This window comes from Notamacropus eugenii, chromosome 6 (genome assembly GCF_028372415.1).
Source record: "Notamacropus eugenii isolate mMacEug1 chromosome 6, mMacEug1.pri_v2, whole genome shotgun sequence".
Taxonomy (NCBI): domain Eukaryota; kingdom Metazoa; phylum Chordata; class Mammalia; order Diprotodontia; family Macropodidae; genus Notamacropus; species Notamacropus eugenii.
Genome location: NC_092877.1, coordinates 222,649,309 through 222,671,851, shown reverse-complemented (window position 1 = coordinate 222,671,851; position 22,543 = coordinate 222,649,309). Strand labels below are relative to the sequence as shown.

The 22,543-nt window shown below is 34.8% G+C and overlaps 1 protein-coding gene across 3 annotated transcripts in view; it reads left to right on the top strand.

Annotated features, from left to right (window-relative positions):
* BIVM (basic, immunoglobulin-like variable motif containing) overlaps nucleotides 1–22,543 on the top strand; it is a 47,756-nt gene that overhangs the window by 17,131 nt on the left and 8,082 nt on the right. For all 3 annotated transcript variants that reach the window (XM_072622013.1, XM_072622012.1, XM_072622011.1), the window contains 4 exons: nucleotides 1,927–2,053; nucleotides 4,780–4,875; nucleotides 5,521–5,625; nucleotides 7,047–7,141. In XM_072622013.1, coding sequence (XP_072478114.1) covers nucleotides 1,927–2,053; nucleotides 4,780–4,875; nucleotides 5,521–5,625; nucleotides 7,047–7,141 — 423 coding nt within the window. The remainder of the gene's footprint in view (nucleotides 1–1,926; nucleotides 2,054–4,779; nucleotides 4,876–5,520; nucleotides 5,626–7,046; nucleotides 7,142–22,543) is intronic.

Below are 22,543 nucleotides of genomic sequence, written 5' to 3'. Positions count from 1 at the left end.
TCATGTGGTCATGAAGCCCTGGGTTCATATCCTGCCTTTGACACATACTAGCTATATAACCATGTACAAAGCACTACTAACTATCCCAGGCAACCATGGAAGATTATAAGTAACATAGGAGTTGCTGATCTAAATCACTGGAGAAAATTCTACACCAGCAGTCTCTTGTACTAGTGCAGTCACAGTTCCTGACTTGCTATACCCACAAACTCCCTGAAAAGACTCATGATAAGAAAGTACTAGCATTTAAGTAATTCAGGTCAATAAAATAATGCATATTTTATTTAGATAAAGAAAAATATAATATATAATTGAATATTTTAAAATATTTAATCTATTTAATTATTTCAATTTATTTATTTTTAAATAAAGTACTAATCTTGCAGTCCAGAAAGCCTAAGTTCAGATTCTGTTTCTGATACTTTACTAACTTGATGAGCATCAGGAAGTAGATCATGAATCTTCTCTCATTCCCAGGGTCCTCATTAATAAAATGAGCACAATATGATCTACTGTACATAACTCATAAGTTGTTAGCCCAAGTGAAATATTGTTTGTAAAGTCCTTTGTAATCTTTAAAGTAGAATACATCAGTTATTATCATTAATTTAAGTAGAATTTCAATAAAATTGGGATTTTATTGCCTATTGTCTATGTGAAGGTTACAAATGTTTTTCCTTCTAGTCCTGGAGCCAATGATGTTTTTAAACACTCTATGAATGTAGTTATTTTTAAAATTTTGTGGTCTGAAGTTTACAAAAATAGTACTTTTTCACATATTACCTTAATGCTTTTAATGGTTTTATTACAAAATATAGTTTTATAAATAAGAAGATTTTTTAAAAGACAATTTAAACAATATTGCCACATGATTATCTCACTTTCCAGATATGACTAAAGTTAGATAGATGAATTATAAGCTGAGTACCAGAAATGTGAGGCTCTGGAAAAGAAACATTTTTGATATTTCAGTTAGAAATTTCTTTTTTTTTAAATTTTTAAAATTTTATTTATTTTTAACACAGTTTATAACAGATAAAGTAATTCCAACTTTTGTTCAGGTGATACTTCTTTTTAAAGTATTTACAATATGGACCACAAAAGAAATTTTTTTTTTAAACAATTAACCAACTGAGACACGAATAATACTTATGTTGCTAACTTCACAAGCTCTTGACTTACTTGTCTCCACAGTATTACTAAGAATTAAAGGACCCTAACTTATTGTTGTTGGTCTAAAGTCCTATGCCTAATAGCTTAATTTTAGACAACCTCGGATGTTCCCCTACCAATGATCTATAATTGAATAGATCTGGTATTAAGCTTACAAACCTTTTGACTATAGGAAATTGCCACCAAGAGTAGGGACATTGCAGGGATACAATATCTCCCCAACGTCATGTCAGTTCCAGGCAGGATTAGATTGTCCACTTGCATTCAGTCAGGCTTAAAGTCTGCCAGGTGTCAGTGGGGAAATTGAGTCAGGAGAATCCTACCTCAGCCCATGCTGAACAGCCGCTCTCCCACCCTTCCCTTATGCAGTTCATACCAGCATCTCATCAGCTTACTGGCATCATGTATTAGAGGCTCAGATCGCCTTTCTTGTTTCCCATACCTGTAGTTAGACTCAGAAGAACAGTCACTTAATAGTCCCATAGCATCTAAAAATGGCAAGTTCCAATAACCAGGTTTCAAATATGATTATAGTTTCACTTTGGCTAAGGAACATCTTTTGAGGCAAGTTAGAAATTTCTTTTTCATAACAGGGTATATTCCTAGAAATAAATTAGTTATTTGAATATGCTTGAGATTATAATTTTTAATGATATTGACAAAATTCCTTTTAAGTTTTACTGTATATTTGGAAGTGACTGTAACTGGAACATACTATGAAGTAGCTAGTAATTCCAAAATTTCCTTTTTCAGGCAATGTGAAGAAACAAGTTTCCAAAAAAAAGACTTCAGAAAAAAAGGGAAAACATAACAAGGAGTGTCCTCAGTATTCTACTCTTGAAGACATTAAGCAGCGGAAAGTATTAGACCTCAGGCGATGGTAGTATTAAACAGTTATAATTATCTTTGGCTCAAACATGTTTATTACTAATTTATATAAAATTTGTATGAAATTTCAATGCTAATATGGTCAGTGCCTATTTTACATGTAGGGAGGTGAAGATAAAACGAAGTGTAAAATAGTGCTTGTCTTCATGGGGCTTGAAGTTTGATTAGAGACAGAAAATAGACATAAAAGATACATAACAAAGTATATGTAGGTTCAAATCCTATTTTTGCTACTTTGGTCATGTCACTTAATCTCTTGACCTCAGTTTCCTCATTTGTAAAATGAGAGGAATGGAGTTAATAACCTCTAAGGTCTCTTCTAATGAAATGGGCTTAGTGAGCATGGAGTTGAAATAACTGAGTATGAATCCTATCTTAGGCACATACCAGCATTGTGATGCTGGGCAAGTCACTGAACCTTAGCCTCAGTTTCTTCATCTGGAAATTGAGGGGATTGCACTTGCGTGGAGGGAGTGATCATCAAGGACAACGCAATTCAGGAAGGCTAATGGAGGAAGCAGTATCTAAACTGAATTTTGTGGAAAGCTAGAATATAAACAAATTGAGATGACGGAAAGGGCATTTCAGGCCAGGAGATTGTGAGCAAATGTGCCCAGGTAGGAATTTGTATGGGCCTTTGTAGAAAAGTAGAACAATTTAGTTTTGTGTCGGGCATTTGTGAGAGGGTTGGAGAGGTAGGTGAAGACTATATTCCTAAATGTCTTAAATATAAAGATTGGAGTTTGTCCAATGGGAAACAGAGTGATGAAAGGTCTACATACAAGGGGTGAAGTGTATAATTCTGTCTTTGAGAACATGTCATTGGCATCCGTATTACAACATAATTTAGATCTTGTTTGCAATACCTACCTACTTATTATCAAAGAACTGAAATATAGAGTAGGTATGACATGCGTTCTTTGGAGAATTTCTATATTTTTTTCTATTTTCAGCCAATGCTAGATGATTAAGGTAAAAATGGTACAGATTACAGTTTATCCAAGCTTCTTGTTTTCCTTTCCCCATCTTTAGGGCAATTACACTGTTCAGTAACCCTACTGGTAGGGAATAACCAGAGGAAGAAAGATAATATGAGGCAAATTTAGTGTTTCTTGAGTCTTTTTCATTTTATTGAACTGTTTAAACAAATTTATATTACAGAAATTAGGTTATAAATTCTTTGAAGTGTTTGAAAAAAGGACATTGGAATAAAAACCCTGGATTTTAGTGTTGTGTGTTCTACTAACAAGCTGTGTGACCTTGGATAAGTCAGTTAACATTTCTGAGCTTCAATTTCCTTTTTTTTTTAAATGAGAAAATAGGACCAGATGATCTTTAAGGGTCCCTATAGCTCTCATGTTTGTAGTAGGGATCTTGTTTTATATTTCTTTTAAAGTCCCATGAGTCATGCCCAGTGCTTTGAGTAGACACATGATTAATATTTGATTTGAAGACATCTTCTTCACATTGGTATATGTCTGCTCTATGACATCATTGGTACGTAAAGTTTTTTGAAGTATGAGAGAGGCATATAATCAGCTGAAATATCAGTTTAAAATAATTAGAAGAAATACAGGATTATACCTTACTTTCAAATTCATATTGAGAAATGTTGAGGGTCATTGTTATGAATCTTACAGGATGAGATGTATATGGTTATGATCTAAATAATCAGGGAGGAAGTGCCCCATTAGAGATCTCAAGGGGCCACTGAAGGACTGAGAATAGGAAAGTAGAAAGTACACTGGACTCTAGAAATCCATAGACCTAGGTTCTAACCTCATCTCCTGTACTTAGCACTTGTATGATCTTGAGCAAGTCAGTTAGTCAGTCACCAAACATTTGTTGTGTACTTACTACATGTCAGGCACTGTAAGCACTGGGGATAGAAAGAAAAACAAAAACAGTCCTTAATTTTGAGAAGCCCATATTCCAATGAGAGACAACATGAAACAAACATGTACACACAAGCTATATACAAAGTAGATGGAAGATATCTCAGAGAGAAGGCATTAATAGTGTCTTCCAGCAGTAAGGATGAGAGTGGCAGTAGGATGACCTGAGAAAAACCCTCTTTCAGAAAGTGGGATCTGAGAAGAGTGGTGAAGGAAGTTAGGGAAGTCAGGAGGTGAAGGAGCTGAGGAAGGACAGCATTCCCTGTATGGGGAACAGCCACTGAAGGATGATGGAGTTATCTCTATACAGATGATTCTCAGTTCTGTTTATCCAATCTTAACTCCTCTCTAGACCTCTAGACTTTCATCTTCACTCTTTGTGCTTTTGTATTGGCTGTTCTTATGCCTAGAATGCCCTTCCCCCTTATCTTTGCCTCATAAAATTCCTCTTTCTTCAAAACACAGCTTAAGCAAGCTTCTTGGTAAAACTTTTCCTGTTCTCTGAACTGCTCTTGCCATCTCTCCCAAACTACTTTGTATTTAACAACTAATTTGTATTTATTCTTTTTAAAATCTATTTTGCATATATTTAAATATGAAACTTTTGCTTTTCTCATTGGTTTTTAAACCTCTTGAAAATAGAGATTGAGTTATTCATTGTTTGTGTCCTTAATCCAGGGCCTAGAAAATAGTAGGTGCTTAATAAATGCTTCTTGATTGCTATTTCATAAACTGAAATCTGCATTTATCACATGAACTTTGATAAACTATCCATTTGCATAGCTTGTACTCAAATAACCAAAATAAACTATTCTTTCCTCAGGTACTGTATCAGTCGACCTCAGTATAAGACTTCCTGTGGCATCTCCTCATTGATATCTTGTTGGAATTTCTTGTATAGCACAATGGGAGCTGGAAAGTAAGTCATACACATTCATCCATACGCAGTGTTCCCCAAATGGTATTTAAACATGACTTAAGGCATCTGCTTAGCCTTTAATTAGATATGCATTTTCCTCCTTAATACTAGACCTCTTCATCTCACACTGGCCAAAAGTGGAACGAGTTGTGAGCCCGATGTCACTAGTGATGGGCACAAGAATTTTGACCTATTCCATTTCTGACTTGTGCTTATCTGCCCCTCTTTGGCCACTTGGTAGCCCCCAGTTTGGATGATCTCATCTATTTGATGCTAGTCTTAATGAACCTTAAAGCTGATTGGTTTAGCTCACAGAAGCCCAGAACCACTAAGCTCAAGTTTTCTGCCAGCCTCAGTCTCCCTGAAAGCAGCGACTCTTGGCTTGTGTTGGCTCTCTTAACTCAGACTTGTATTTTAAAGTTGTATTTCTGTGATAATTTATTTTTGTCTTTGTTGAAATATTTATTTTTGTTGTATGGATATCTATCTGTCTCTCTATATGTCTGTCTATCTATCTACTTATCTGGAATTGTGGTTGGTCATTACACTGATGAGAGTTTCTCAATCTTTCAAAGCTATTTGTCTTGACAATGTTGTTGTTATTATATAAATATATGTCTATCATAAATGATGTTTTTCTTTTAGCCTTCCACCTGTTACTCAAGAAGAAGCTTTACACATCTTGGGCTTTCAACCTCCATTTGAAGATATTCGGTTTGGTCCTTTTACTGGAAATACCACATTAATGAGGTAGGAAATTATCTTTGTGAAAATTCAATTTTATTTTTTTTTCAGGTTCAAATTCTATACACGCACACACACACACACACACACACACACACACACACACACACACACACACACACACACACACACTCCATCCCACATCTCCCTCTACAGACCGTATCCCTCACTAAAAAAAGCAAGAAAAACAAAACCTGTTATAAACATGTATATTCAAACAAAACAAATTCATGAGTTGGCCATACCCCAAAATATGCTACCTTAATGAGGGATAAAGTAGACAGTGAAAATTCAATATTATTTTATTTTCAGGTCTGAATCCTCTTCCCCACTTCTACTTCCCTAACCCTCCAGCCCCACTGAGAAAGCAAGAGAAACAAAGCCTGTTGCAAACATGTAATGTTGAGCAAAACAAATTCTTCTCTTGACCATCTCATTCATGTATATGTGAACACTCATGTATATACATGTGTGAATATACATATATATGTATAAACACACATATAAGATGTATATGTGAATACACGTACACACAATACTCCCTCATTTTGCACCCCGAGTCCATTGCCTCTCTGGAGATGGGCAGCATGTTTCATCATGAGACTCCTTGGTCATTGCATTAATCAGAGCTCCTCAGTCTTTCAAAGCTATTTGTCTTGATAAAGGTGTTGTTATTATATAAATAGTCCTCTTGGTCTTGTTCACTTCACTTTGCATCAGTTTATACAAGTTAAACAACCTATGTGTAAAAGGGTAACATTGATCTTTAAATCATAGAACCTAATTTTTATTTTTATTCCTAAGATACATTTTATTGCTGCCTTTTGTCTTTACATTATAGCCAGTTCCCCCTAAGACTAAACCTTCCTTTATGAGAAAGAAAAACGTTAAGTCAAACACAAGATACAGTAACCACATTTCATAAGGAGGCCTTTGCCTCTATTCTGTGAGGATGGGGGAAGCAGGTTCCATTATCTGTTGTCTGAGCCCATTGTTGCTTTTTCAGTTACTTGGAGTTCAACTTGTTTTTAATGATCTTTTCATTTATATTACTGTAGCCATTTTGTACATTGTTCTCTCACATCACGGCATCAGTTCATAGAAATCTTCCCATGTTTCTCTGAATTCTTTTTATTATTCATTCCTTGCTGTACAATAATATGACATTCACAGATTGTAGTTTTTTCCTACTCTGCTATTACCCAGTCAATGGACATTTACTTTGTTTCCAGTTATATATTTGTTTTTAAAAATATTAGTACTGCAGGATGTTTACTTGATAGCAAGGCACATATTTTATTTGAGCTTCCTGTAAATGTTACTGTTATATTAAATATGTCATATTTTTGACTCAAAGTTTCATTTAAATTTGTGTTGGATGTTTTCTTCAAAAAACTGTTCCATATTAAGTCTTCTTGCTTTTTCAGATGGTTTAGACAAATTAATGACCACTTCCATGTAAAAGGCTGTTCTTATGTTCTCTATAAACCTCATGGGAAGAATAAAACAGCAGGAGAAACTGGTAAGTATAACATTAAGACAACTGATGTGTTTTTTTTTCCTTTTAGCGTATTTTGAGTATAACTTCTTACACTAGTCACCAAGGTTAAAGGTTAATTTATTAATTTTTCTACACACAGCTTAGTATCTCAGATTTAGAGCTAAAAATATATGTGATACAACTCCTATTTTATAGATGAGGAAACTGAGGCATCGAGAAATTAAGGGACTTGCCAAGGATTAAGTGCCAAAGCTAGGCTTTGAACCCAGTTTCTCTGATTTTACTTCTAGCAGTCTTTCACTAAAGTGTACCATACCAAGTACTGTGTCTCTTTATTGAGAGTATTCTGAAGGAAAGGCCCAAAGGGCTGTTCACCCAAAGGAAAGGCCCAGAGTGCTGTTGTTTAGGTAGGCCTAAATGTACATATCACATAGTTTAAAAAGAAAGCATTTTTTTTGGTTCATTCTATAATGGCAAAGAAATAAAAGTTTGAGCAATTGTCTGCTTAATTTGGCTAGTATAGATGACCTATGAGGATAATTCACTCTTGTAGGTTTTTTGTTATTGTTCCGATAAGCTCCACATCTACAGTGTCCAAATTCAGCAAATACTTTGTTTCCCCCGCTAGACTTCCCCTCCTTTCCTTAGTCAAAGAATCATTTAAAGCATGTAGAGGCTTATTATTTTCAATCTTGGCCAGCTGCCAAAACAAGGAAAGCCTGTTAATTCTTGCTTGGAGATCCAGTATTTCTATAGGAATAACAATCTGAAATTTGGAAGACAGGAGAGATGAAAATCTTGTGCTTGCCACTCAGCAATCTCAGATTGATTTATCAAACTGCTCCTCCCTCCCCAATTTCTTAAAACTATTTTATTTTACCCACATAGGTATTTGAATTTTGGCAGGCCAGCTATGTTATAGTTAAAAAATATTAACTACAGAATCATGAACTCTGGAGTCATTAAGCCCCAACTGCCATTTGCAAGCAGGATGAACTTGGCAAGTCACTTACCCCAGATGGGGCTCAGTTCCTTATTTGTAAAAATGGGAATAATACTCAACTTCACAGGATTATTGTGAGGATCAAATGAGATAATATACTTGAAATCCTATAGAAGGCTTAGCTGTTGTGATGTCATCAGTAGTTAATCAGCATGTCATACCTGGTTAATTATCCCAAGAAGTAGAATTTCCAGAGATGTAAAAAGGCATCTTGAACTGCAGAGGCCAATAGCATCTGTTTAAATCCAAGGTGGGTAATAATCCAGAATTTCCCTTTTAACCTCAGGTTTTTAGGATTGGTCCATTTCTCAGAAAATAGTCTCAAACAAGTTACTGAAGGGAGCAGGCCTAAAGAATTTGTATTCATCATCATAAATGTTTGAGTTTGTGTATCACAATACTTTTATTCTAAAATGAATATTAACCATGGTCCAAAATATACTGTTTAAAATGTTTTCAGTAATTTTTTCACATTAATTTTTTGAGCAAACAGGAAAAAAAGAAGATATTTTAGAATTCAAATATATGTGATTATAAGTAGACTTATTCTCTAGAATGTAGATACATATATGTGTGTATATATATTTGGATATACATATATGTATACTTATATACATATATACATATACATATACATATATATATATATACTTCTTCCCCCCTTAGAACGCATTTCTAGAGATGAAGAGAGTTCACTATAGAAGTACCCAATCAAAACCAATCTTTTCTTCTTCTGTTCATACCTAATTTTATTTCCTTTTTATATTCACAATAAATAATATATTTGATGTTTCCTGTTTCTAACTATTTTTAGATAGCTTACCAAATCTCTCCTTATATGTATGATAGCCATCTATAGTTTAGTTACAACTCCCTGGGAGTAAGAGGTTGCTGTTGATTTATTTAGAATGCTGTCTAGTAGATCTATATCAGTGGAATGCTCAAAATTTCACCTTCTATTTTATAAATGATCTTAAGAGTTATCTAAAAAGAGCTTGTAATACCACATTGGTTATTAATTCTCAGAAACACTTCTTATTCCATGCTGGCTCCCAGAATAACACTTTATTCCACCCCTCCACTTGTCTCCACATCACCACCCCTCCTTCCCCATGCCTCCATCACAGTTCATTGGTGGAGCTGCAAGGATTGATGTACCATAAACTCAGGTTGCTAAATTCACCTTCATTTTCTGCAGTGGTCTTTTATGATCTTATCATTATATTAAATTACATATAAATATGTATATATTCATATATGTACAAAATAGCATAGAAAAATATTTTCACAACACAGACTTCCATAATTTGGAAGATTTAAAATATTAATTTTGGGGATATAATTTTTTGATGCTCTTTCTTATATCATTGTCACTTGCCTCTGACTTCTCCCACTCCCACTCAATAGAGAGGACCCTTATGGCATATGTGTGTGTGCGTGCATGTGTGTATGTATATCTATATGTATACACACATATACATCTATGTAAACATACATGTCATATGACAAATAGAGTCAGCAAGACAATATCTTGGCAATGTCTGTAAATGTATGCTCTACATCTCAACTCTATTTCTCCACCTGTTGGTGAGAGAAACAGAAAGGCATGCTTTACCATCATTATAGTGAAGTTAAGATTACTCACTCCATGCGTCAGAGTTCAGAAGTCTTTTAGTTTTGCTTTTCTTTTTCATTATTGTGGTCATCATGTAAATTGTTCTTCTGCTTCTTATTTCACTAGGCACAAGTTCATAAAATCTTTCCAAGTTACTCTGACTTCTTCATATTTTCCATGTTTTACAGCATGAAAAATTTCCATTACATTCATGGACCATAATTTTTTAGTCATTCAGTGATTTGGAAGCAAGAAAAGTCTATTTTTGTATATACTTTTTCCTCTGTCTTTAACTTCCTTGGGTGTATGCCTAGTAGTTGTATCACTGATCAGAGTATATACATTTTATTTTCTGTTCAGGTATTATTTACTGTTGAGCAACTACATGGAACAGTGAATAGAGTATTGGACTTGGAGGCAGGGAGATCTGAATTCAAATCCTGCCTCAGACCTTTACTGGCTCTGTGACTTTGGGCAAGTTACCTAAGCTTTCTCAGCCTGTTTTCTTGTCAGTAAAATAAGGATAATAATAGTACTCATCTCATAGCGTTGGTGAGAGGATAACATGTAAAAAGCTTTGAAAACCTTAAGGCACAAAATAAATGCTAGCTATTAAAATTACAACTTAAAAATATTTTCCACAACACTTGTTCAAATCTACAGCTCTACCAATAGTCCAAATAGTATACCTGTCTTTCTGAAGCCATTTTTGTCTTTTGCTGATCTGAAGCGCATGGAGTAAAGCTTTAGAGTTGTTTGAATTTGCATCTTTCTTTTTTCACCTAGGTTACACAGCCAATCTGTACCAAAGGTGGGGCTTGAACCCAGATCTGCTGACTCCAAGGCCAGCTCTTTATCCAATATGTTCTGCTATTAATCTCAGTTATCTTCTTATTATTGATTAGAAACATTTTTGTTTGATAGTTCACATTGCTTCTTTTTATAACTGGCTTTTGATAACTATCATATTCTTTAACTATTCATCTTTGCCAGATCTTATTCATGTATTTCTATTGACCTATATAGCTTGCATTTCATACCTTTAGTAGAGATATTTCTTAAAAAGAATTTCTCCTACTAATTTCTGTTCTGAAAATACATCTCAGAATTTGTTTGTGCAAATATTTTTGAATTTATATAATCAAAATTATCAATTTTTCTTCTTTGATCACCTCTCTCCATTATGTAGGTAAGAATTCTCCCCTTAGATATATTTGTCCTTTTATTCTCCGTTTTTTTATGTCTTTTTATATTTAGATTGTGTATACATTTGCAGTTTATTATGATAAATGGTATGATTATTTTAAACCAAATTTTTGCCAAGCTTGTTTTTCAGTCTCTCCATGCAGTCTTGGTCAAATAGGAAATCTTTAGGCTACTGTGGTGGGTCTTGCTTTTTTTTTTTTAGCTGATACACAATAGTTTTGATAGTCATTGCTTTATTGTATGACGAGATCTGGTAATGGTAGACCCACTTCATTTCTACTGCTTTTCATTACTTCCTTTAAGATTTTTTATCTTTATTGCTTTTAGGAGAATTTTGTTATTATTTTGTTTTCATGTTGCTACTATTTTGTCTAAAACCAAAATATTCTATAAAGTTTCCCATTCTTTTTTCCTTTTTGCTTTCTTTACCAGTCAGTGTTTGTTATTTATTCATTTTTCGGTTGTGTCCTATTCTTCATGACCCTTTAACCTTTATTTAATCTGATTCAGTTCAGTTCAACTGCATTTTCCTGGATGTAGCATAAAGCATTTAAATATTCATATGTTAAAGATAGTAGAATAATACTAATACTCTTAAGAATATTTTGTGATAGACATAGTATAAATTTGTACTATTTTCTGACACTAGTATGTCAATATGCCTAATTTGTTCATTGTTTCAGTGAACTCTTTTCTAGTCATTTCAGTCAATCAGAAAAACTGATTATGCAGATAGAAAACTTATGCCTCTTCATATATGGTCCAGATTACCCATATGACCACACATTTACTTTATTGTCCACTACTATCCTAAGTTTTCTGGCCTCTCAGTACCTGCCTACCATTCAGAGATTTTTAAGGTATGTCTTTTTCAAACACACACACACACACACACACATACACACACACATGCACACACACACACAGTTTTCACTAATTTAAAAAAAAGTTTAGTTTGATTGAATTCATTAATATGTTTTTTGCTTCAAGGCTAAAGCATGTAATTTTCTATGTAACTAGATAACATTTTCAAAGAATTTTTGTGTATATGTCTATGTTTAGAGAAATTTGTTATCAGGAATAATACTTTAATTTTTAGTGGTAAAAGCTTACTTTGGAACTCACATTATAGTACAACATTATAGTAATCTCATTTTCAATTGTTGCTTAGCTCAATATTGCCATTTTTCAGACCATGTGACAGCACAGTAATAACTTTTGGGGGGTAGTCTTACTTAAATATGAAATAATTTTTGATACAATATAAAGTCCTCATTATCTTTATGAATTCTATAGCTTATAGAAAACACATCTCAGTTAAAGAAAATTATCAAGCTGCGTAATTATTTTGCTAACACCCTTTCTAAAATGAATCAGCAATCATTGACTTCACTTGGAGTTCCAAAAATATGCAGATGATTCTTCATAAACATATTTTAGCATCCTTAAATGCCTGACCTTAGCCCACATTGCCTCCTGCAAAGGAATAGAAGAATCACGTTCAGTATAGCTGACATTTCAGTATCTCTGAAATCAGTGCTGCCTTTTGGTGTTCCACATTCTTTCCAGAACTAGTGGTGGTCAGGTGAAGATGCATACTGAGGAATGGATCAGATGGTGGGAAGGGTTAGGGTGGGGGCATCCAAGGAATATGCATTGAGCTTTGTGACATATTTTGTGACTCCCTTGAGACCAAAAGTCTATCTTTAATGAGCTCAGTTATAGGAGATGATGTAGGGTTTGAGACTATCTTCCATCCTGTCTTTTTGCTTCATATATCATTTTCTCCCTCCCCCTCCTGTATTGTCCCTTTTCCCTCTTACCTTTTGTTCCTTAACAAGAGATTTTCTTAGTAGGCATGATGTTCTCCTTCTTTTGGTGTATATTTTGACACATTTACAAATGAAAATGTTGAAATACACCAAAATAAATCAGCATATCCAAAACCATGCATGAGAGGTTGTAAATTCTAGCTGATATCTATATTCTTGTGTTAAAAAGTTACCTCTGAAGGCAGAGTGGGAAACTGATGACTGAAGTGCAACGAGGCATGAGTTCAGAAAGAAAAGGGAAACAGAGGAAGTCAGAGCTAAAAATAAATGAAGAGGATATCATGCATAGCAAAGAACTAAAGGTTTCTGGTACACTGACAGACTATTCTACTATTGTCTTCAAAGCTATGTCCCAGGAGTATATAATCCCAGGAAAGGATGGGACTACTTCTAGGTTGTTCTCTGTCACCCTTGCCTAGCTATGGCCACTTCTGACTAAGAAAAATTTTACCAATTCTTTGCTATTTTGGATAGTAGTCATAATTCAAGAGGTAGGGAAGAACTTTAGGGCCAGGTGATGAACTGGACTAGTTGATGTTGCAAGTTTGACAGTGTAATGGGATATTTCAAGGGATTCCAGGTGACAGTGACCATTCTGATATGTAAAAATAACGAAACATAGGTTGGTATGATTTATGAGGAAAGAGAGAAGTCAAATGCAAACATTTCATCAGGTGCCACATGTTGGGGGAAAGAGACAATCCTTAGAATGAAATCAAATGGTAGAAGGATCCTGGATCAGAGCAAGTTTAGGAAGCAACATTCTGGAATTCCACAATTTTTCTCTGAAATGTGTTATGACCTCTGAAGGTCCATTCCAACTCTAAGATTCTATTCCATTATTTTAATAGGAATTGACGTTAGACTTACTGGATGGTAACTTCCAGGATCACTTCTCTTCCTCTTTTGAAGATCAGTACTGCATTTGCTTTTTTCCAATATTCTGGTACCTCCCCAGTTCTTCATGACTTTTCAAAAATAAATATTTATGGTTCGGTAAGTTTATTAGCAAATTCCCTTAACACTTTAGGATGCATGTCTCTTGGTTATACTGACATTTATATGTTTAAAATGACCCTCAGTCTATCCATCTGCTTCCTCCTTTCCTAATAATTGCCATCTTTTTTTTTCTGGGCAGTGGGCAAAAATCTGAATTTCCATTTTTCCTATTTCCTTGTTAAAAGTGGATACAAAGAAAAACGCTGTTTTCCCTTTTTAGTTATTGTTGCCCTTTCTTCATAGAAGTTTTAATGTCTTGTGGTTTTCTGGTTTTTTTACCTTTTTTTCCCCACCTTTTCATTTCCATTTTATACTTCTTCCTCCCCAACATTTCTTGTTCTTTTGTGCACTCTTGACAAGGTCCTATTTAATTTTAATTTCTTAAAAGATGGTACAACTTGTTCCACACTTGTGACTTTCTTTAGGTTTCTTGATTGATTAGAGTTTGTCTTCTTGATGTCTAGTACCATTTTTCTCCCCAATTCCTTTTCTTATGAAGGTGCATTCAGAGACCTTGGAGACTTTTTTACAACAAGATTTTCTAATTTAATTGCAAACTATGTAGTACTATTTTGCCACTGTCTGTGTTATAAAAATGTCTTTCATTTGTTTGGTTTCTTCTCTTCCTTCCTCTTCTGTGAATCCTCTTCTCTACCCTTCCCTCCCAATCTTTTGCTTTGTCCTCCTCAATTCTTGGTAGAGAAATGTTGGGCCCAAGAATGGTGCTCAAGAAATATTATTGATTTACATTTGGCTATGTTAGCATTCAGGTACTGAGCATAAAATCTTTAGGTTTGATTAATTTAAAAGTTGCATATTTTTCCTCTCAACTTCAATGTCCCTAGAAACAGTTTCACTCCTATAGATACTTTTTCATTTTATTTTATTTTTCTTGTCACAGAGCTTCACTCTTATTGTCAAAGTGTGTCCACGGTTTTAAGCACATCTGATTTAGATGTATGTATATACATGTGTGTATATATCTATTACATATGCATATATGTATCTATCGATTCTGGACAGAAGCATATATATATACACACATACACACATACATGTATGTGTATATGTATGTATATTTACATGTAGTGTTTTATATGTGTATATATGTACTCACATACATATATACACACCTATATAACACACGTGTATGCATGCATGTATATATGAATAAATTATCTTCCATGAAAATATTTACTATTTAATAAAAGAAATCATATTTTTAGAAAGAAAATAATAGTGGATAGCAAGGTCTAATTTTTGTTTCCTTTGATTTAATTGTAACACCCTTGGACAAATCCTTTAACACATCTATGACCGTCTTCAAAATATAGATAACATTTGCTCCCCACATCATGGATTGATTGAAACATAAAATGCTTTGAAATGAGAATATATATATGTATATATATTACAGCATATTTAGAAGTAATTTTATATTTTTAATTTTTTCTGAATTACCTGCCTACCAATTGCATACAAGCAAACATTTTTTCAACTAAACAATGAAATAATTCTGTATTTTAGGGAAAAAAATTGGATGATTTTAGTTGAATGAATATTCCATCCCCATTCCCCCTTGAATACATCTTATACATTTTGACATTTTTCAAATCTCAGGAATATACAAGTAAATTTTACATAAACAGAGAAATACTTTATGATTTAACCAGGTCAATTCTGTTGAATTTTAAAACCATCTTGTGTCCTGCTCAAGAGATCATTTAAAAGCAAACAGATGCTTTTGTCATCTTGGAACTTATAAAAGTAGAGAAAGATAGCATTAGAGAATATAAAAACTGTGCCTAAAGTTAAGGAATGTAGATTTCAAAATATTCTTAGGAAAGTTGACTGTGACTTAGTCCTTAGTGATCAGATAGTTCAAGAAGTAAATGATTATGAAAAATAATTAAGTTTTGGCTAACCACTTGAATGTTATTAATGAACAGAATTAGTACAAAACATTCTGATCAGATTCTGAAAATGGCCACCAGTATCTGAAAATTGTACTTCCTGCACATCGGAGGCTTTGATTATTCATATTAGTACAGGTGATAACCTACCACAAAATAAATGCCTATTTACCACAGGGTAGCACTTTCCAGCATTAAAACTAGGTTAATTTATAAAATGTATGTCCTTAATTGTCTTCTTTATATACCACACCTTAGATGGTTACCCATGTGTCTGTCCCAGTCGCAGCTGTACTAATGAAGAAGAAATAAGTATATTCAGCTGAGAAGCTGAGGTGGCTGCACATAGGAGCCTCAGGTCCAGATTTAAGAAGGGCGTGCATAAAGGACAGCATTGGTGCATGGCCAAGAGCAGTGGGGCAGTGCAGGAATGGCACATATTTTGAGATCAGTATGAAGAATGCTAAAGCTCAGAGGGAGCTTAGATGTGAGAAAAGAAATGTTAAAGCAAAGAGCAATTTTTCTGTGAACAGTTCTGATTTGAATACAAAACAGGGGAGGGAAAGTTTCAGTGTTTAGGAAGATGGTGAATTGTGAACAGATGGGCTTTTAACAATGATCATGTGACGTGTTATGACAGAAGGCATTTGGTTCTTGTCTTCTGTATTAAGAAAAGTGACTTTCAAAATAGAAAGGGTAGAAAAACATCAAAAAGGAGACAGATGGAAAGAGACAGAGAGAGACAGGGAGAGGGAGAGGGAGAGAGAGACAGAAAGACCGAGAGAGAAGAGAGAGAGACAGAGAGATAGGGGGAGATAGAGAGAGGGAGAGAGAAGAAGAGGGAGAAGGAGAGGGAGGGAGAGGAGAGGGGAGAGGGGGAGAGAGAGAGAGACAGAGAGAGAGAGAGAGGGAGGGAGAGAGAGAGAGGGAGAGAGAGAGAGAGGGAGAGAGAAACTCAAATTCTAGCTGCTTTAAACAAGTTCGAAACGTTAAGCAGACAAATTATGACTTAAGATAGTGAAAGAATATGTAGATATAATCACCTGTGAAATCATATCTAGGAGAGATACCAAAAGGCTTAAAAACAGGGAAAATGTTGGCTTACTTTCTAAAACAAGTATTTCTGGAAACTATCCCCCAATGACCTTGGTATTGATCATTGACAGAATTCTAAAATTCTTAGAAAAGAATTAGATTAAGAGTCTACATAAGTTCACTTAAAAGAAATACAAGGTTAAGTCTTTGGGCCTCTGTTTCCTCATCTGTAAAGTAAAAAGTCTGAACTAGATACTTTGTGCCATGCACTGTGTATGTCTATAATATATATGTGTGTGTATATGTGTGTGTGCATTATATATGTGACATATAAAGTTTACAGTAAATAGTTGGATGGTTTTGTGAAAAACATAAAAGGATAGCATATATTTATTATATGTATGTAGACAAATATACATGTATATTATATGTATATACATTATACTGATACGTGATCCATTATACATTTATATCTATATATATTTATTCAGATGGTTTTGTCAGACTTAAAAAGATATACATTCTAAAACAGCAACTAATCTAACATAAAGAATTTTGCATCTTGGATTTTTCAAGCTTTCCTCCTTAACACTGTATGAAAGATCTTTTCTACTTTGTTAGTAGTTTTCACTATTTTTTTTGATATAACTAGCAAATGGAATCTAACTTTTTCTGATGAAAGGCAGGATTAGTAGTCCGAACATGAAAGTGGTCCAGCATTTCGGAAGAGAATAAACCAAGATAAAGACTTGTGAGTGTTGGTGGCATAGCAGAACAACTGGTTTCAACTTTTGTTCATCTTTTATTTCAAGATGCCTATTTAATCAATGAATAATTGAAGCAATGATGTTAACTTATGTTAAAAGTAAAAAGAAAGACACTACAAGCTTGAAATATTCAGAAAACTTCAGTTTCCATGTTTTTCTTTTGCATATGCAGATACAGGTACATCCTGCTTTACATTTTTCTTATGCACTTCTATACTTATTTAATATAGCTGTTTGCATGTCTATCAAAGCTCTACTCTATTGTCACTTTGTAGCATAGAAATAACCCTGAGTGTTTGAAAGTTACATTAAAAGAGCATAAACTTTGTTGGTTCCTATAAGTCTGGAAAATCTTTGACCATAGGATTAGTTATAGACTCTGTATCTAAGGCCTAACATAGCTTTTCGCCTCGTTAGCTTAAGGTGGCAAATTCTGGCCACCAAATTCTCTCTGATTATCTATAGAAGTCATAGTAGAAGGGTACATGGTACATGGTGAAAGGAGATCCTCACTAATAGATCTTGGAATTATTGGAGGGAGTATGTGATGCTCCATATCTCTTCTACTTTGATGAATTGTCATGGAGGGCAGATGATCCTGTGTCTTAAAGACTATGCCAATTGAGTATGTATGTATGTTTGTATGATCAACAGGTCATACAAAGCTGGAAAGACTTTGAGTATAGGACTGGTGATGGACTTCATGTCATTAATTCTAGGACCTGGTAAGTTCAGAAAGGATCATAGATATGTTGTTGTTCATCCTTCATTCTTGAAGAGGATCAATGACATCAGGATGGTGATGTCTTGACTTGCAAGAGAACTGGACTTAAGTGAGGCAGAGCTGCGCAAAGTCATCAGCCTCACTATCTCCTCCAGAGTCATCAGAATCCAGTACCAAGACACAGGTCAAGATAACTGGTGATGGCTTGAATGCAGTGGGAGACCATGGCCTTTTTAAGCTAAGGTCTTTCCCAGCTCTGAGTTTCATCATAGATATAGAGCTGGAGGGGACCTCAGAGGACATAGAATCCAATTCTCTCATTTTACAGATGAAGAAACAGAATCTCAAAGAAGTTGCTTAGGGTCCCATAGAAAATATTAGCGGTGTGGTATAAACTCAGGTCTTCCTGACTCTAAATCCAGGATTCTAGCCACTAACCATGCTGCTTCTTCACCAAGGGATGAACCACCAGGTGACAAATTATTTTGGCTAAAGCAACTCATTAAACTATTTTAAGCCATAGTTTCATGAGTTTCAGATTTAATCTGCATCAGTGGAGGAACACATGCCAATTAAATAATGGATCTTTGAAGTATGTATATATCCTTCTAGACCATATATTCTGTGAAAGCCAGGATGGTCTCCTACCTAAACTTTGCATCTCCCTTAGTACCTAACACAATCTTCTGTGAATAGTACATGCTTATTGTTTTTTGTTAAACTGTTTCATTGAATTAAATAGTGTTACATAATTTTATTCTAAACTTTGAAATCAGATTTAGTTAAGAAGCATTTATTAAGCACTTACTTTGTGTCAGGCACTGTGCCAAGTTCTGAGGTTACAAAGAAAGTAAAAACTAGTCCTAATCCTCAAGGGGTGTACAATCTAATGAGAGAGACATCATGCATACAACTATGTGAAAACAAGCTATGGACAGGATAAATCAGGCAAGGTTAACACTAAGGGATATGGGGAATAACTTTTTATAGAAAGTGGGATTATAGCTGTGACTTGAAAGAAATGAGGAAAGTCAGGAGGTGGAGATGAGGAGGCATGGGGATAGCCAATGGAAGTACACACAGAATTGGGAAATGGAGCTGTGTGAGGACTATCAAGGAAGACAGTCACTGGATCATAGAGGTCCTAGAGGGAAGTAAGATGTAAGAAGATGGGAAAGGTTAAGAAGAGATCATGTTATTAAAGGTTTTAAAAGCCAAACAGATCTTTATATTTGATCCTGGAGGTAATAGGGAACTGCTAGAGATTAATGAATAGGGGTAGATCACTTTGGTGACTGAGTGGAAGATCCCCTGGAGGAGTAGAGAGAATTGAGGACCAGAGGTCAACAAGAAGCTCAGCTAGTAAAGAGGTGAAGAGTACCTGCACTAGAATGGTGGCTCTAAGTGAAGAGAAAGGCATATATTTGAAGAGATGTTTTGAAGGTAGAATAGACAGGACTTGAAAACAGATTAGATATTGAGGTAGGGAGAGAGCGAAGAGTTGAAGATGATCCCACGGTTTCAAGCCTATGTATCTTAGGCATACTCTTGATGGTAAAAGGAACATTAGGAAATTGGAACCCAGATCTGTATAAGCAGCTTATTCCATCTTCCTCCCTGTCTCACCAGCTTTTTTCCAGTTCTTGTTTAGGTCAAAGTAAAAGAATCAGTTGCTCTGGGTTTAGCACCATGCCTGTAACACCATAGGTCTTTAATAAATGCTTGCTGACTGCCTATTCTATTAAAATATCAAGATGCAGCCTAACAGTTCAGGTTCAATGGATAAGCTTTTTTTACGATTTTAACATGACTAGTGGATGCTTAACAAGTGTAAAATGTATACTTATGGAGATTGATATGAATGATTTAGAAATGAAGCATTCAGCCATACTCTTGCCTTCTGGTAGCTCTAGAAGCAACAACAGAGCTGAAGTATATAGAAAATCTTTTAGTGTTTATGGAGGGTTTTTCTTTTGCAAGGCACAACTATACTTCTTTCCACAAACTTCCATAAACTGAAGAATTGTTTTTGAATGATTTGAACTATATTAGTATGCTGTAGGACTTTATGATGAAAGTATTGAGGAAGCTGAACTGTAGTATTTCCTTATTCCACTAACATAAACGAGTCATTTCAGGCACAGAACAAAGGTGCAGAGGTGGGAAAACATGAAATGTGGCTTGTATTGTACGTAACATATGGCATTATAATAATATCTTATGTTGTACTTTATAATTTACAAAGAACCCTGGGAAGTCTCTCTAGGCTTCAGTTTGCTTAGCTATAAAATGATAACTTATAGTTCTATAAGCTTCTAAAGATTAAGTTTGACTATGTCATTACCCAGTTCCAGAACCTTCAGTGGCTCCCTACTCCCTCTAGGATAAAATACAGCTTGGAATTTAAAGCTTTGTACAATCTGGCTTCAAACTACCTTTCTAGCCTAATTTTACTTTATCTCACTCCCCTGTTTCAGAACTTTACACTCTAGCCAAATAGTCTTACATTTTCCCTCATATTTGTCACTCTGCCTTCTGCCTTTGTGACTTTGTACACAGGCTGTCCTTAGTTCCTTGAATGCCCTTCCTCCTAATCTCTACTTCCTGAAATCCTTCCCTTCATTTTAGAATCATCTTCTGTCAACTTACGGAAAGCCTTTCTTGAGGCCTTTGGTCATTAGTGCTCTCGTCTTCAAATTGTCATGAATATATTTATCTGTTCACATGTTTTATCTCCCCAAAGAATATAAGCTTTTTAAGACAGATACTGTTTCTTGTTCTACCTTTGCACTTTAGTATCTAGTATAATACTTTGGACACAGTAGAGACTTAGGGAGAACTTTGGAATTCATTGTGTGACATGGGAGACGCTGGCAACGGACCACTCAGCATGGTGCGCCCACATCAAAGAAGACTCTGTGCTCTGTGAATGAAACAGAATTGTAGTAGCTCAAAAGAAACATGAAATGTGCAAATTTAGAGATATCCATATCCCAAATGTTCACTATTTGTACCCACCATGTGACAGAATATTCCAAGCTCATATTGGTCTAATCGGCCACAGTTGGACACACTGTAACTTGACCCCAACATAGTGATGTCATTTTGGTGCTCTGAGCACAAAGGACAACAACCAACCAACCAACCAACCATTAGGGAATTAATGGATGCTTATTAGATTGAATTCAATCATATAGAGTACTTTAAAGTTTTACAAAGTACTGTTTTCCTCAACAATCTTGTGAAATACATAGTGTCTCATTATTATCCTGATTTTAAAGATAAGGAATGAATTAGATGAAGTGAATTCTTAAATTTGCCTTCCAATTCTAAAGTCCTTGAGCCAGCTAGGGGGTGAAATAGATAGAGCACTAGGTCTGAAGTCAAGAAGACCTGAATTCAGACACTCTAGCTCTGTCACACTGAGAAAGTCACTTAACCTCTGTTTGCCTCAGTCTCCTTATGTGTAAAATAGGGATATTAGTATCTATTTCTCAGGGTTGCTGTGAGGATTAAATGAGATAATTTTAAAGTGCCTATATATAGTAGGTACTATATAAATGTTAACTCTAATATATATGTTTAGAATACATTATTATAGAAAATCCATTATTTATATTTGTTATTTATTCATATTTATATTTAACATTATTTATATTAAACAGTCACAATACTGTGAGCTGGTGATACAAAAGCAAAACCAAAGCAAACCTAATCCTATAATCTCTGCCTTTAAAGAGTATATATTCTAATAAAACGTGAATAACTAGTTATATATAAGATCTATACTGAAAAGGAAAAAGGTAATCTTAAAGCAACAGTCACTAGTTGGGGTGGAGACTGGAAGGGTTTCTTCAGAAAATGGGATTTGAACTGAGTCTTGAAGAAAGTCAGAGAAACTTGGCAGAACATTACAAGAATAGTAGAGTAATTCTATGCAAAGGCATAGTGATAGGAAATTAAGTGTCTCCTTAAAGGAACTTTTAAGTAGGCTGGTGTAATTGAATCATAGCATGAGCGGAGGAGGATAATGTGTAAGAAGAATGGAAAGGTAGGAAAAGGGTTATGTTAGAAAAAGTTTTACATGCTAGAGAAGTTTCTTTTTGATCCTGGAGGTAATAAGTAGCCACTGGAATTCAATGAGAGGTAGAGAAAAGGGGGAATATGTTAGAGATACTGTGAAGGTGGAAACCATAAGATTTGGCAAAATATTGGATATGTAGGATGAGGAAGAAAAAAGAAATCAAGGATGATCCTGAGCATTGCTTGGAGGATGGTGGTGCCCTTGATAGTAACAGGGCAATGATGGCACTTTTTGAAGACATTACT